Source organism: Diabrotica virgifera, chromosome 3, assembly GCF_917563875.1.
Source record: "Diabrotica virgifera virgifera chromosome 3, PGI_DIABVI_V3a".
Lineage (NCBI taxonomy): Eukaryota > Metazoa > Arthropoda > Insecta > Coleoptera > Chrysomelidae > Diabrotica > Diabrotica virgifera.
The window spans coordinates 231,127,758-231,141,824 of NC_065445.1; the positions used below are offsets into that span (position 1 = coordinate 231,127,758).

General features: G+C 35.3%; 1 protein-coding gene across 1 annotated transcript in view; it reads left to right on the plus strand.

The window, feature by feature from the left end:
- Nucleotides 1–2,715: 2,715 nt before the first annotated feature.
- Nucleotides 2,716–14,067, plus strand: part of LOC126881586 (H2.0-like homeobox protein) — a 132,750-nt gene continuing 121,398 nt past the window's right edge. Inside the window, exon 1 of the mRNA XM_050645945.1 lies at nucleotides 2,716–3,234. Within this exon, the coding sequence (XP_050501902.1) occupies nucleotides 2,796–3,234 (439 nt within the window). The 5' untranslated portion in view covers nucleotides 2,716–2,795. The remainder of the gene's footprint in view (nucleotides 3,235–14,067) is intronic.

Genomic DNA, 14,067 nt, shown 5'->3' on the forward strand with positions numbered 1-14,067 from the left:
GCACTGCCCCGGTTGCCCCAATGGTAGTTACGGCCTTGTGCTGAACATAGATCCTCATAATTTTCCATTTGTTTCGATCTTGTGCCTCTTGTATCCAATTCCTATGACAACGTTTCAGATCATCAGTCCAACGTGTTGGCGAACCAATTCTGCTTAGATAGGCATCATCTCTTGCTCTCTATTCCAGTATCTGCTTTGTCCATTTGTTATCTGTCACTCGATCCAAGTGACCTGCCCAGTTCCATTTCAGTGTTGTTATTCTCTCTACTGCAACAGCCGCTCCTGATCTTCGTCGTAGCTGGCGGTTTGGCATCTTGTCTCGCAGTGAAACGCCCAACACGACTCCATCGCTCTTTGTGCCACACGGATCTATGGCATTGTTCTCATTAATCTCAAATAAATGTTGTCTGTTTTTCTTTTTCTACATATATATTTGTTGCTAAAAATGTTAATTAGTTCCGATAATTTAAAGACCAAAAATGATGGATGTACATAGGTAGGTTATGGATGTGCTGTGAACTACCCAGTGGCGGCTCGTGATTTTTACAATAGGGGAGGCTATACCTACCTAACTGTAAAATATCTAGACAAATTTGCACTAGCACAAAAAATGCGCCAAAAAATGTAATTTAAAGCCCCATTTTTTTGACCACTTTTTATTTACATTTCATAATGTCATCATAATTCATAATTTCATAATATCATATCATTTTAAAAATAGTTAGTCTAATTGTAAAAGTTTAATGCCAAAGTTTGTGTCGTTTATTTGTTAACAATTCCATCTTTGAAGTAGATGTGCATATCAAAATAAATACAGATTTGAAGTTTTGCAGTCCATACAGGTTGAAGGTTTACATTTTTTAAGATACTCGACTGAATTTTTTTAATTCTAAACGCGGCCTACTGCGAATCCAAAAACACGATAAATTACGATATTTTGCTTTGCGTTACAGATATCGGAAAAAGTTATTTGAACAAATTGTTCCAAATATTATTCTAACCCCACATACCAAATTGTAACAAAATTCGCACTTTTAGTTTTTTCATTATTTTTAATCAGGACCCTAAAATTCGTTGTCCCGAGATGCACGCAACGGAGCCGAAAAGCTAGTTAGCCTCCGTTGGTAAATCTCCGGGCAGCGTGTGATGACACCGTAGATGCCACTCTTAGGAGACCGGGTCTCCTTAAACGTCTGCTGCGCTGTGCGGAGAATTAGCAACGGAGGCTGGCCGGCTTCTCGGCTCCGTTCATGTTCATTCATCTCGGGATAACCCAGGGTCCTGCCTACAATAATAATAAAAAACTTAGACGCAATCATGCGTCTAATGCTAATGCTCCGTGCGTATGGATATTTAGTGATAATATGGAATTTACACGTTGTATAATAGTGAGAGTACTTGTTGTTTTTCGTGATTCAAGATAAACAAAACAGTGTAGCGTCTGTAGAAAATTTATGGGGAGGCTATGCCTCCCTTGCCTCCTCTGACGAGCCGCCACTGGAACTACCAATAAAAAGTTACAATACGAAAACAAAACTATACCTATGTCATTTTGTACACATTTCCCCTAATGCAATTCTCAATATAAAACACTTGTAAAACTGTTCGAAACTTATCCAAGAAAAATCTAATAACAATCTTTCCGAAATACTAAAAAAGAATAAATCCTTAGTAGATAGGTGTGTAACATAAAATATATTGTAACTTTCGTAACTTGCGCCAATTGTGAATTAATTAAATAATTTTTGATTATTGAAATTATAAATAAAAGAAAATGCTGAGTTACTCAATACTAAGTTTTCTTTAAGAATATACCATTAATATTTTACACATACAGTGGAACCTGCTTAATTCGAACTTCCATAATTCGAAATCTTCTTTAATTCGAATTTTTATTCTGGTCCCTAGCATTTTCTATATAAGTAGTGATAAAAAGTCGTGAATAATTCGAATTATATTTTGGATAATTCGAACTTTTCTGCTATCTTTTCTGAATATCTTAGAATCTTTTGTCATTACTGAGAAGCTAAATTCTAAAAAGCAGCTAAAAATTTTGGATCTCTTTGGAAAAAATAAATTCGGTCTTTTTTATAGCTTGCAAATGTTTTAATTGATATTTTTGGCCGAATTTTGTTAGCCAATTTTTTTAGGTTGACAAAACTCAGGCAAGAATAGGAACAAAATCATCTCCAAGCGATAAAAATGATCAACTACTGTTTTTTTGCTGATCATCTACTGATATTTATCATTTGCAGATGTTTTGTAGGTAATCCTTGTTTTTGTAGATTTATTTTTTAATTCGAATTTTTGGATGATTCGAATTTTTTTTAACGGTCCCCTGAGATTCGAATTATCCAAGTTTCACTGTATTGTAGTTAAAAAAATATAAAAGTAGCGAGATTATCTTATACAATCATATATTTCATTGTCTTATATTTTCACGACTCCTTTTTCAAGAAAAATAATAAAAATTCAGTATTTATTATTTATGTGTTATTATTTCCCAACAATCTTTAAAAATCAACCGAAATATCGCTGTATATCTGGTATAAAAGTGCAACTTAAGGGCGCTACAAAATCGAATCAAAATATAAAGAAAACTCCACCCCTTGAAATAGCTCAAGCCCAACCCCCGTACCGGTCTAAGGGTGGCTTTCACTACAAATATATCAGTTCAGTTAAATAGCTACCACTGCGCAGAAGGGTGCTTGTAAATCTCATCCTGCTCACTTTTCTATATTCATTTTCACCACGTGCTTTTGTACGGTATGAGATTGTCCAGTTAAAGCATCATTATGTATCAGAGTACGTTGCAATACTTGAACAGTCATCGAGAAAAGATGTTGAAGAGCATCAACAACCACCAAAATTCTTTTTCTATGGAAAATCTTCTTTCGAACGGTAAGATTTCTCCGGAAAATTTGGATACTAGCAAAGATTCCGAAGAATTCAAAACTTCCCCTAATCCCCACCAGCACAAGATGGAAGATGAAGACGACAGATTGTCCCCGATGTCTTCCGGTAGTTTGCAGGCCGAGAAAAACGACGTTTTTCTACGGTTCAATAGTTGTTTAAGAAATAGGATATGCTCGAACTGTGGTAGATTAGACTGTAACTTTTTGCAATGTAGACTCAGTGACGGTATTAAAGATTCTAAGCCCGTATTAAAGTTCAGTGTTAGTGCTATATTGGGAGACGATAAACTTCAACAAAGAAATAGTAATAATAATAATGGTAAGTTAATATTTTTTTAACCATTTATTTACTTACTTATTCGTCGATTTATACAACATATTCTGTTTGCCATTTACCACATCTCAATTATTGCCATTTCTTCTTATCATATTTATTATATATTTTATCTTCTTCAGTGAGGTTTGTTCTTTCATTGCTGTTTTTGTTCAACCGTTTCACTGTGATCTAGGACGTTCAAGCTCTTAGCGGTATTCTTATTTGGTGCATTCTTCGCATATCTCCATACCAGAGTAATTTTCGTTTTTCTATGTCATCTGTTAGTGTCTACTTCACATTCATTAGTTCCCTAATTCGTTAATTTCTCACTTTGTTCATTAGTGTTAACCTGCAGCTTCTTCTCCAAAACATCATTTCCATTGTAGTTATTCTGTTTTCTATTCTTTTATTTGTTACCCACGTCTCTGAGCTATACAGTGAGCAAATCTCCACTATTGTTTAAAGATTTATTGTTTAGTTTTGTCTGTAATATCGTCGCTCTATACAGGGTGACCCGAAAAGATTGGTCAACCCAACTTACCTTGGTACAAATCTGCTCATAAAACCAGTTATTGCTCTTTGAAGTTACAAAATGAAAATCGATTTTTTTCAATACATCGAAAACTGTTAGATATTTTTTATTGAAAATTTAAATGTATCATTCTTATGGCAGGAACATCTTAAAACAAAATTATAGTGAAGTTGGTCCACCCCATAAAAATTTTATGGGGGTTTTGTTCCCTTAAACCCCCCAAACTTTTGTGTACGTTCCAATTAATTCATTATTGGGATACCATTAGTTAAAAACAACGTTTTCAAAACTTTTTGCCTCTTAATATTTTTTCGATAAGTCAGTTTTTAGCGAGACGTGGCTTCTATTTTAATATATTTTACATAAAAATTTTATGGGGGTTTTGTTCCTTTAAACCCCCCAAAGTTTGTGTACGTTCCAATAATTAAACCCTCATTGTGGTAGTTAAACACAGTGTTTTTAAAACTTTTTTGCCTCTTAGTCTTTTTTTGACAGGTCACCTTTTATCGAGATGTGGCTTCTTTTTCAAAATATACCTAAAAATGTAAATTATAAATAAATTTTCAGATTATAACAGGTCTCTATAATCGTACTTAACCATATACAAATATGTGGTGGATTCGACAAATATTCAAAATATGTCGATAAACACTGCCTAATCGAAAAAGTACTAAAAGGCAAAAAAGTTTTAAAAACATTGTGTTTAACTAATGGTGCCACAATAATAATTTAATTGGAACGTACACAAAAGTTTGGAGGGGATTAAAGGAACAAAACCCACATAAAAATTTTATGGGGTGCACAAATTTCACTTTTTATGGGGTGCACAATTTTTTTTAAGATGTTGCTTCCATAAGAATGCCACATGTATATTTTCAATAAAAAATCTCTAAGAGTTTTCGATATATGAAAAAAAATCGATTTTTATTTTGTAACTTAAAAGGGCAGTAACTTTTTTGTGTGCACTATTGTATATAGGTAAGTGAGGTTCAATCAACCTATTTTTGACCCCAGAATCTGTGGTATAATTTATGACCAATTTTTTTTATTTTATTTATTATATCCGTTTCGTCTAATCCTGCGTTTGTTGAAGCTGCCCCCAACCATTTACATTAATTTGTAAATGGTTGAATACTAAGAAAATTTATTAATAGCAAGCTGAACATTTGTTAATAACTTAACGGTGTCTAGTCGGACAAACTTTGATGTACGGGAACATTGGAACAGGGGAAGTTTTAATTGTGGAACAAGTTAAAAATTTAGAACGTCAGACTACGAAAACGTCCAATGTATTTTGTCGGACAGAATTTCCAATTGATTTGTTACCCTTTCATTAAACTCTCATGCAAAAATCAGACTGCTATCTATCACCAACATACTTTCTGTCATTTAACATGTTCTGCGTGTCGGACTTATTAAAATGCCCAACATATTTCTCGGAAAAACATTTTTTTCATATATTGTACCCATAAAGTTTGTAATTGAATAAACGTAAAAATATTCTGCTAGTTTTTACAACCATAAACATGTCAGAATAACACGTTCCACAATTAAAACTTCCCCTGTTAAACTCTACTGACTAGACACCGTTAAACCAGTAGGTAACTTTTTTTGAGTATGCGGGATCCAGACCTATTATCTCCAGGTCTTCTGCGCTGTTTCCGATGACCATGTATTGCGATTTATCATAATTAAATTTCAAACCAACAGCTTCCAAAATCTTCTTCTAGCTTTTTCATCATGTAGATTATGTCGTCTTTTTCTTCTGCTAGAACTATTTGAGCATCGGCAAACAAAAGATATGGATATAGTTGCCGTCAATTTTTACTCCAATCTGTTCTTGCTCCACGTTTTTAGTGTTTTATCTATATACAGTGTAGATGAGGTTTTTACCCATTTTTATTACACTAATTTTTGTCTAGTTTATCGAACAATAACTTCTGTTGACAGATAAAAAGTATAGTTAAGTATAGGATAATAAGGTATTCGGTCAACAATGTTATTTACTCATAATTCGAAATTTATACTTTGGTTATAACTTTATAATAAACACGATTTACTATTTTTGTTGGGAATAATCCGCAGTTTTAATTTAAAATAAGTTTATTTTGTCGTTTCGAATACCTCAAAACACGATTTATGTATGTATTTGAAACGTGAACTACGCATAAAAAGAGTTAGATGCTGAGATAGGTATATGAGGTTCAAAATTTGAAATAAAAGCATTTGACACAGATCAAAGTGTAATTTAATATTATGTAATATGTATAACATGTTGCTTCTCGCACTTCAATCCCCGCAATCGTGGGTCTACCAGTTTGCTCTCCTATTTCTTAGATTCGCATGACGTCTATTGTGTTAAGATTTAAAGCGTCTATCTATATACATGTACCTTATTTTTGTGTTTGAATGGAGTATAATGTAAGATCTATCTAGGATATTGCTCTTATTCATATATTATAAGTGCTCGTACCAATTTTTTTTATTCAGCTTAATGCCTCGACAACTATTAGCCATCGGAATGGTACAGTGAATTTTTTACAATCTGGTACCTAGTGTAATGTGTAGTGTGTGTGTTGAGTAAGTGTCTGGTTACTTTGCAAAGTCGACGTCATTGTCTTTGCAAAGAGACGCTAATTGTATCCAAACGTCTGTGCGGTCCCTCCGGTGAGTACCGATCCCATAAGGATAGAAACTATTTTCATTTATTAATTTTTAATACCTAAATGAAAAATAAGATTCGAACTCACGACCTTTGGGTCCAAAGGTGCTCCTACCACTGAGCCACAGAGGGGGTTTCGTGGCAAATTAATTGTCGTGCATCTGTTCTTTCGTCAATAGAATTGTCTAAAACACAATCACAATAAAGATGCAGTAGAAATAAACAAACCAAGACACGTTGAATGTTACGAGGAGCACTTTCAAATCATAATTTACAATGTATACACATTGTAAATCCCAAGTCATGATTTACAAAGTTTATACGTTGTAAATCATGATTTAGGAATGCTCCTCCTAACATTCAACGTGTCTTGGTTTATTTCTAGTGTTTCCTTTTAAGTTGCTCAGTTCTTATATTATAGTAAATTTAAGATATGTATATATAAAAACTGCTCTTTTTTTAGCAAGTGCATTTTCGGCGTTTTCAGTGTATCTTTATTTTCTTTGTTATTTGCCAACTTGCTGCATATATGTAGTGATTGGTTCCGCTATACTTCTGTATAAATAAATTATTGTTGTCCTAAAGTTTTTGACCATAATAGAAAGTTTAGGCTTTGGATAGTTACTCATCCTTGAATTATTCTGTAATAAATATTATTCAGCTATACAAGTCCCTATCTATACAGATATTTATGTTCAAATGTTATCGAATCTTCTAGTTTACTTCCAACTACGATCATATAATATGTTTTATTTATAGTACCAACCAAGATATTTTAGAAAACCTATTTTAATCCTATTTCAAAGTCATTTTTATTTGAGTAGTATCTTTAAATTTCGAGAGATGAACATACTGAATAGCAGGTATCATAATTATTAAAAGTACAATAGATTAAAATTCACACCATTCACATACAAATGATTTTGTAATAAGCTTAAGATAACGGTTTTCTAAAATATCTTAATAGGTACTATACATTTTTTTGCTCACCATATTGTGTATTCTTCGATTAGTATTCTAGTCAAAAATGTCGTGTCGTTTTCATTATCCGCTATTATAATCTTGTCATCCACAAACAACACGGTATAACAAGCTAAATTTCCTTCGTTATCTTCATTATTATCTTTGATTTAAACCTTTAGATGTTTTAAAAGGTCATCATATTCTCCCTTCTGATTTTTTACTGCTTTTCATTGTTTGTATAGGTATAATATACAGTGTGTCCTAAAAGTGATGAGTACAATTCATAATTTTGTTCCTGATATAGTTTGGTAAAAACCGAAGATATGTCGATTTTTGTTTATGAACTGTATTTTTTTTGCTGTGCATCTAATGTCGGTACCTACATCTAATTTTTTCTGTCATATTTGTCGAAGTTATGATATGGTATTATCAACTTTATTTTATGTAGGACACCCTATATTTAATTGCAGAAATGAACAGCTTCTAAGACCAGTTCAACGCTATTGGATTTAACTGTCCTTCTGTTTGTAATTACTTTATGAAATATTCGAGAAAATGTATAAAAATTACTGTTCACACAATTCAACGTTATTCGTGAGTTAATCAGTTTCTATTGTTTTCGTTTATTTACCACCCATTTATTTTTGGCATTACAAAAGATATGGATGCAAAAAGTTTATGAAAATTGTATCATCATCATCATTGGTTCTACAACCCATGGTGGGTCTTGGCCTGTTCCAGAATCAACTTCCATTCCTTTCTATCCTTCGCCTTGGTTTTCCAATTTCGCACTCCTAACACTCGCAAGTCGTCTTCCGCCTACTTCTTAAATCGTGCTCCGGGTTTGCCTCTTCTCCTCATTCCATCCGGTCTCTGGCAGTCTCGGATTAAGAATCTTGAGTCCCCTAGTCAACCCAAGCTATGAGGCCCCTTAAGAAATCTAGGCTTTCTCCGTTTCTAATAATTTTCAAGGGTTGTAGGGTTGTGTTATAGAGGTAGTACCTTTAATCGGAACGACCACATCGAGCGTCATAGACGGGAGATGGTTCTTGATAACTGGTCCTCATAAGACACCCAACTCTCACTTATGGCTCCACGTGCCACACCCTGGGCAACTGCATTGGTCTGCAGGCTAAACTAAGTGAGGGTAGGTAGCCAGATATGGTGAAAATAGCAACGTCTGTACCCAGAATGGGCGGTTGCAAACGGCGTCTGTTCCATAGTGGGCGGCTGAATACTAAGCCTGGAAGTGGCATGAAGGAAGGCAACGGGATACCACCTTCATTATTTTTTCCCAAGAGAATCATGAATACATTCAACTCAGAAATATCCGGAGGTATAAATGGTTCCCCAATCGGATCTCCGGGGGGAACGGTCTTGAATGTTAGAAACATACGAGCAAACTTAAGAAAGACATTAAAGATAGGCACCTGGAATACACGCAGCTTATTTGAAGCCGGGAAGCTGGCTAACCTAACTCAAGAAATGTGCAGAATCGATCTAGATATCCTAGGGATCTCAGAAACCTGGTGGCCTGGATCCGGTAAATGCACCACAGAGAGCGGAACATTCTTTTACTCAGGCAATGACGACCGCGATCATAGAAAAGGCGTCGGGATTATGATAAGTAAAAAATTGATGAGAGCTGTCACAGAGTTTGTACCATATTCCGACCGCACAGCCTTGGTAAAACTTAAAGCGAAGCCAAATAATCTCAACATCATACAGGTCTATGCACCAACTGCAGATGCAGCAGATGAAGAGGTGGAAAACTTTTATAGTGAAATCAAAGAATTGCTTAAATTGACAAAGAAACATGATGTTAACATAATTATGGGAGATTTTAATTCCAAAATAGGGAAAGGCAGCTTTGAAGACATAGTTGGACCTTACGGTCTTGGAACAAGGAACGAAAGGGGTGACCGACCTGTACAATTTTGTCAGGAAGAAAACATGAGAGTTACCAACACATGGTTCCAACTCCACCCCCGTCGCCTTTATACTTGGAAATCTCCAGCCGATAGAGCTCAGAACATAATAAGAAATCAGATAGACTTCATTCTCATCAACGGTAGATTCAGCACAACTGTCAAAAGAGCTTGCACATATCCTGGAGCAGATGTGCCTTCTGACCATGTACTATTAGTGGCCGTCATAAAGATCGCTCCTTCATGCAAAAACAAGCCTGAAACTCAACAACAGATCGCAATGGATAAACTGAAAGATCCAATGATACAAGCAGAAATAAGTAATGAAATAAACACACAAATTCAAATATTGACGACAAACGTTACCGAAGATCTAACACCAACATGGAATACGATTACAAGTGCTGTAACAGACATCATGAAAAGCAACTTGGGGTACAAACCAAAGAACAAGAAGCAAAAATGGATGACAGAAGAAATACTATTACTAATGGATGAACGACGACGACACAAGAATGACCCAGATGGCAGCAATATGTATAAAAACATTAACAGGCAAATAAAAGCAAAGATAAGAATAGCAAAAAATGAATGGCTTAAGCAACAATGTATCGATCTAGAACATTTACAACGACAACACGACGATCGGAATTTACATAAAAAGCTTAAGGAGACTGCTGGAATATACAGAAAACGAAGACCAACTATTATAGTTAATCAGGATAACCAGGTAGTGCTAGGCGAAAAAGAGAAAATTCATATATGGGAAAACTATATCCAGGAGCTCTTTCATGACGAAAGACCCATGAGTGAAGTTTATACAGACGACCAGCTGACTGGCCCTTCAATCATAAAGAGGAAATAGAAAAGGCAATATTATATTCAAAAAACAATAAGGCACCTGGACCTGATGAAATCCCTTCAGAAATACTTAAACTCTTAGATGAAAGGGGAATTTCAGCACTACATAAAATATTTAATTTTATTTATGAAACTGGTTGCTATCCTCAGCAGTGGTTGCTCTCTACATTTATTCCCCTACCCAAAAAAGTCAATGCAAAAAGATGTGAGGATCACAGACTCATTAGCCTAATGAGTCACACTTTAAAAATATTCTTAAAAATACTACATCAAAGATTATACAAAAAATGTGAATGGGACATCAGTGATTCTCAGTTTGGGTTTAGGCAAGGTTTGGGAACAAGAGAAGCAATAGTAGCAACACAGGTGTTGGTCCAAAATTATTACGATCAGAGGAAGGACGTATTCCTGTGCTTTTTAGACTACGAGAAAGCGTTTGATCGTGTCCAACATCACAAGTTAATGCAGATCCTCAAGAAGCTTGATATAGACCAAAAAGACATAAGATGCATTGAAAACTTGTACTGGTATCAGGCAGCACAATTAAAAATAGACAATTCTGTATCCAAATCCATACATATAAGAAGGGGTGTTCGGCAGGGATGTGTGCTTTCCCCTCTTTTATTTAACATTTATTCGGAAGCCATATTTCAGGAGTCTTCGGAAGATGCAGAGATGGGAATCAAAGTGAATGGAGTATTGATCAACAACATACGATATGCTGATGATGCTGTCTTAATTTGCGACAACATAGCAGATCTTCAACAACTTGTCACTATAATCGGAGAATACAGTAAGCGAATGGGACTAGAGATTAATACCAAAAAGACCAAATTCATGATCATCTCCAGAAACTTAGATGCATTTGAAAACTCCACCATAACACTGAATACTAAGTCCATTGAGAGAGTGAGCAAATTCAAATACCTAGGAACGTGGCTTTTTGAAGACTGGGCATCGGACAGGGAAGTAAAATGTCGCATTGAGCAGGCTCGACAAGCTTTCGTAAAATTCAGGAAGGTACTGACCTGCTCAGAGTTCGACCTTACACTGAGACTAAGGTTTACTAAATGCTACGTGTGGTCGGTGCTGCTATATGGCATAGAGGGCTGGACACTCAAAAAGAGGGATATAAACAGATTAGAAGCCTTCGAAATGTAGCTTTATCGCCGTATCCTAAAGATACCATGGACAGCGAAAGTCACAAATGTGGATGTCCTTAAAAGAATCAACCAAGAACGTCAGCTTTTCGAAAACATCAAGAAAAGAAAAACGGCGTATTTGGGTCACATCATGCGAAACGAAAAATACCAGTTCCTTCAACTTATAATCCAGGGTAAAATTGAAGGCAGGAGAGGAATAGGACGCAAGAAAATGTCCTGGCTCCGAAACATAAGGCAATGGACAGGGATTAACGACATACAATCTCTGATACACATTGCAAGAAACAGAGAGTTAATGGAAAATGTGATCGCCAACATCCATTAGTGGATTTGCATTTGAAGAAGAAGAATAATTTTCACCATTTTTGACCATGTCCGTTCGCCTGTTGCGAAATAACCCAACATGACTGTGTAGCAGAAATAGTTTTGCCTGCAAGTCTTGAAGCTATTTGAACTGCTCTAGTTCATCTTCAAGTTCAGATTCAGTGTCATCAAGATAGTTTTCATGTAGTTTTACCCAGCACACTCATTTATTAGAGTATCACTCAATTTTGTAAAAACACAAAAGATCAAATACTGAGTTCACTGACCCGTACACTGTTAACCGACAACTCTGCTCAGTAATTAGCTTATCGAAATTGGTGGATACGTTTCAACTTTTAACTTTTGTACACCCTGTAGAAAAACTTCCATTGGAATTAGCATCATCAAAATGTAGTTTTCTTGCTGGTTTTTGTTTACTCGCGTCGGAATATTCAGAGTATTGTAGATCGCAGGTCTTCTGCTCGTAGTAAGAAAAACTATGTCTTTGGGATTAAGAATTCCAAAAGTGAATTTAGAAGTTGAACTGCAGTTTGAAGTTCAATCTCTTCTCTTCTCTCTGTAATGATTTACTGACAGCGTAGACGCATTCTAAAATTGTTGCCCAAAACTCATTCATTATGTATGTTTCTTTACATTTCTTTCAACAAACACTTAGCCTCATGAACTGTTTCAGCTTTCTGATTAGTGTATTCAGCAAAAGTATGATCAGCAGATTCGAAAGCGTTGTAACCTTTAGACAAAGGTCTTGTTGCATGTCCCGTGCAGTCCATCTTGTGCTGCTTGTTATTTTAAGTACTAAATCGTGGCGAATGATATCGCTTATATTCGCAGATATTTATAGTGGAGTTTCATTTAATCATTTGATCATAACTTCCCAACGGTGGCTAGAGGCTGAAAAAAGTTGTACCTACACGGTCTGAACAAACCCAAAATACCATATTCCATTTGAGGGAGAATACGTTAGCCAATCTCTTTGAATTATTGTTCCACTGATATATTGTCGAAAAACGATTGATTTTGTAAAAGTTTTGTATTGCCTTCAAAATTTCTTTTTGGTGCTGAAAAACTTTCATCAAGATTTTTACATTCTGAAGACCTTTCCCGATCCAAAATTTCCGTACTTCTTCAGTTATTGTATTCCGTAATCCTATCTCGTTTTCCGAATTTGGGACCCAATTATTTATTTAGCTTAAATTTCTAAGTTAGTTTCGGTTTCTGGTTCTTTAACTTCTTGAACTGGAATAGAACTGTTGCATGTTTTTTCATCTTCTTCAGTTACGGAAGCTTTGTTTCACTCAGATATTTCTATTTCACCACGTGCAATTTTATTGGTTGCAGCTTCACTAACTATGGATTTCCGTGTGAAACTGAATTTAAGTAAGTTTTGGTTCTGTTTTCGATCTTGCTTAAAGATCTTTTCTTTCTCCTTCTTTTTCTTGCGTTTTCCTGCTCCACTCTCGAATCGTTTTTCTTATTTCCATCTGTAGTATCTACTGTTCCTATTACCAAAGCGCATTCATTAGCGATTTATTCTTACAACATGGACTTTCTGTGTGAAAAAAAGTATGCATTGCAATGTAACTTCATACGTCCACCATCACTCTTATGGTATTGCTCGATATTTGAATTTTTCAACATTTATAGTTTTAAGTTAATTATAATTATTACTTTTTCGCTTTGGGCCCTGCGAGGCCCCCTTTAGGGCCGTGGCCCCTAGGCACCTGCCTACTTTGCCTATTAGTTAATCCGACAATGGTCTCTGGCTATAAATGTGTTTCGACGGCTCCACCTCATTCATTCTCTCTAAGTGGCCTAGCTACCGCAGCCTGTTTGTTTTAACAGATCTACCAATACTATGCTCACTATAAAGGTGGTAAAGCTCAAAATTATTGTGTCTACGTCATAATCCGTTTTCCTGCACGCCTTTATAGATACGTCTGAGGATTTTACGTTTAAAAAAGCCTAACCGTTCTTCATCACTCTTTTGTTATGGTCCACGTTTCTGACGCGTAAGTGAGGACGGGCTTGATTAGATCAATATTTTTCTGTATATCCATATTTTTGTTCTTTTTGTGACTATTTTTGGTGTTAAAAGTTTCTCTACCCCATAGTACACTCTATTTGTTACATATAACCGTCTGTTAATTTCTGCAGTTACTGTATTACTTTGGTTGATTTGTGAGCCTAGATATACGAACTCTCTTACTCCTTCGAAAGTATATATGTTCCAACCCTTAGATCTTCAGGTTCTGCTACTTGATTATTAAAAAATTATAACATAGCTGGTGATTATTTGACATAAACTATCTGAAGTGAAGTTTGTACGTTTACGTGAGAGACAAAGAATAGGAATTTTTATTATTGTGGGTTGTGGGGACAAATTACTCAGTCAGAAAGAGGTGT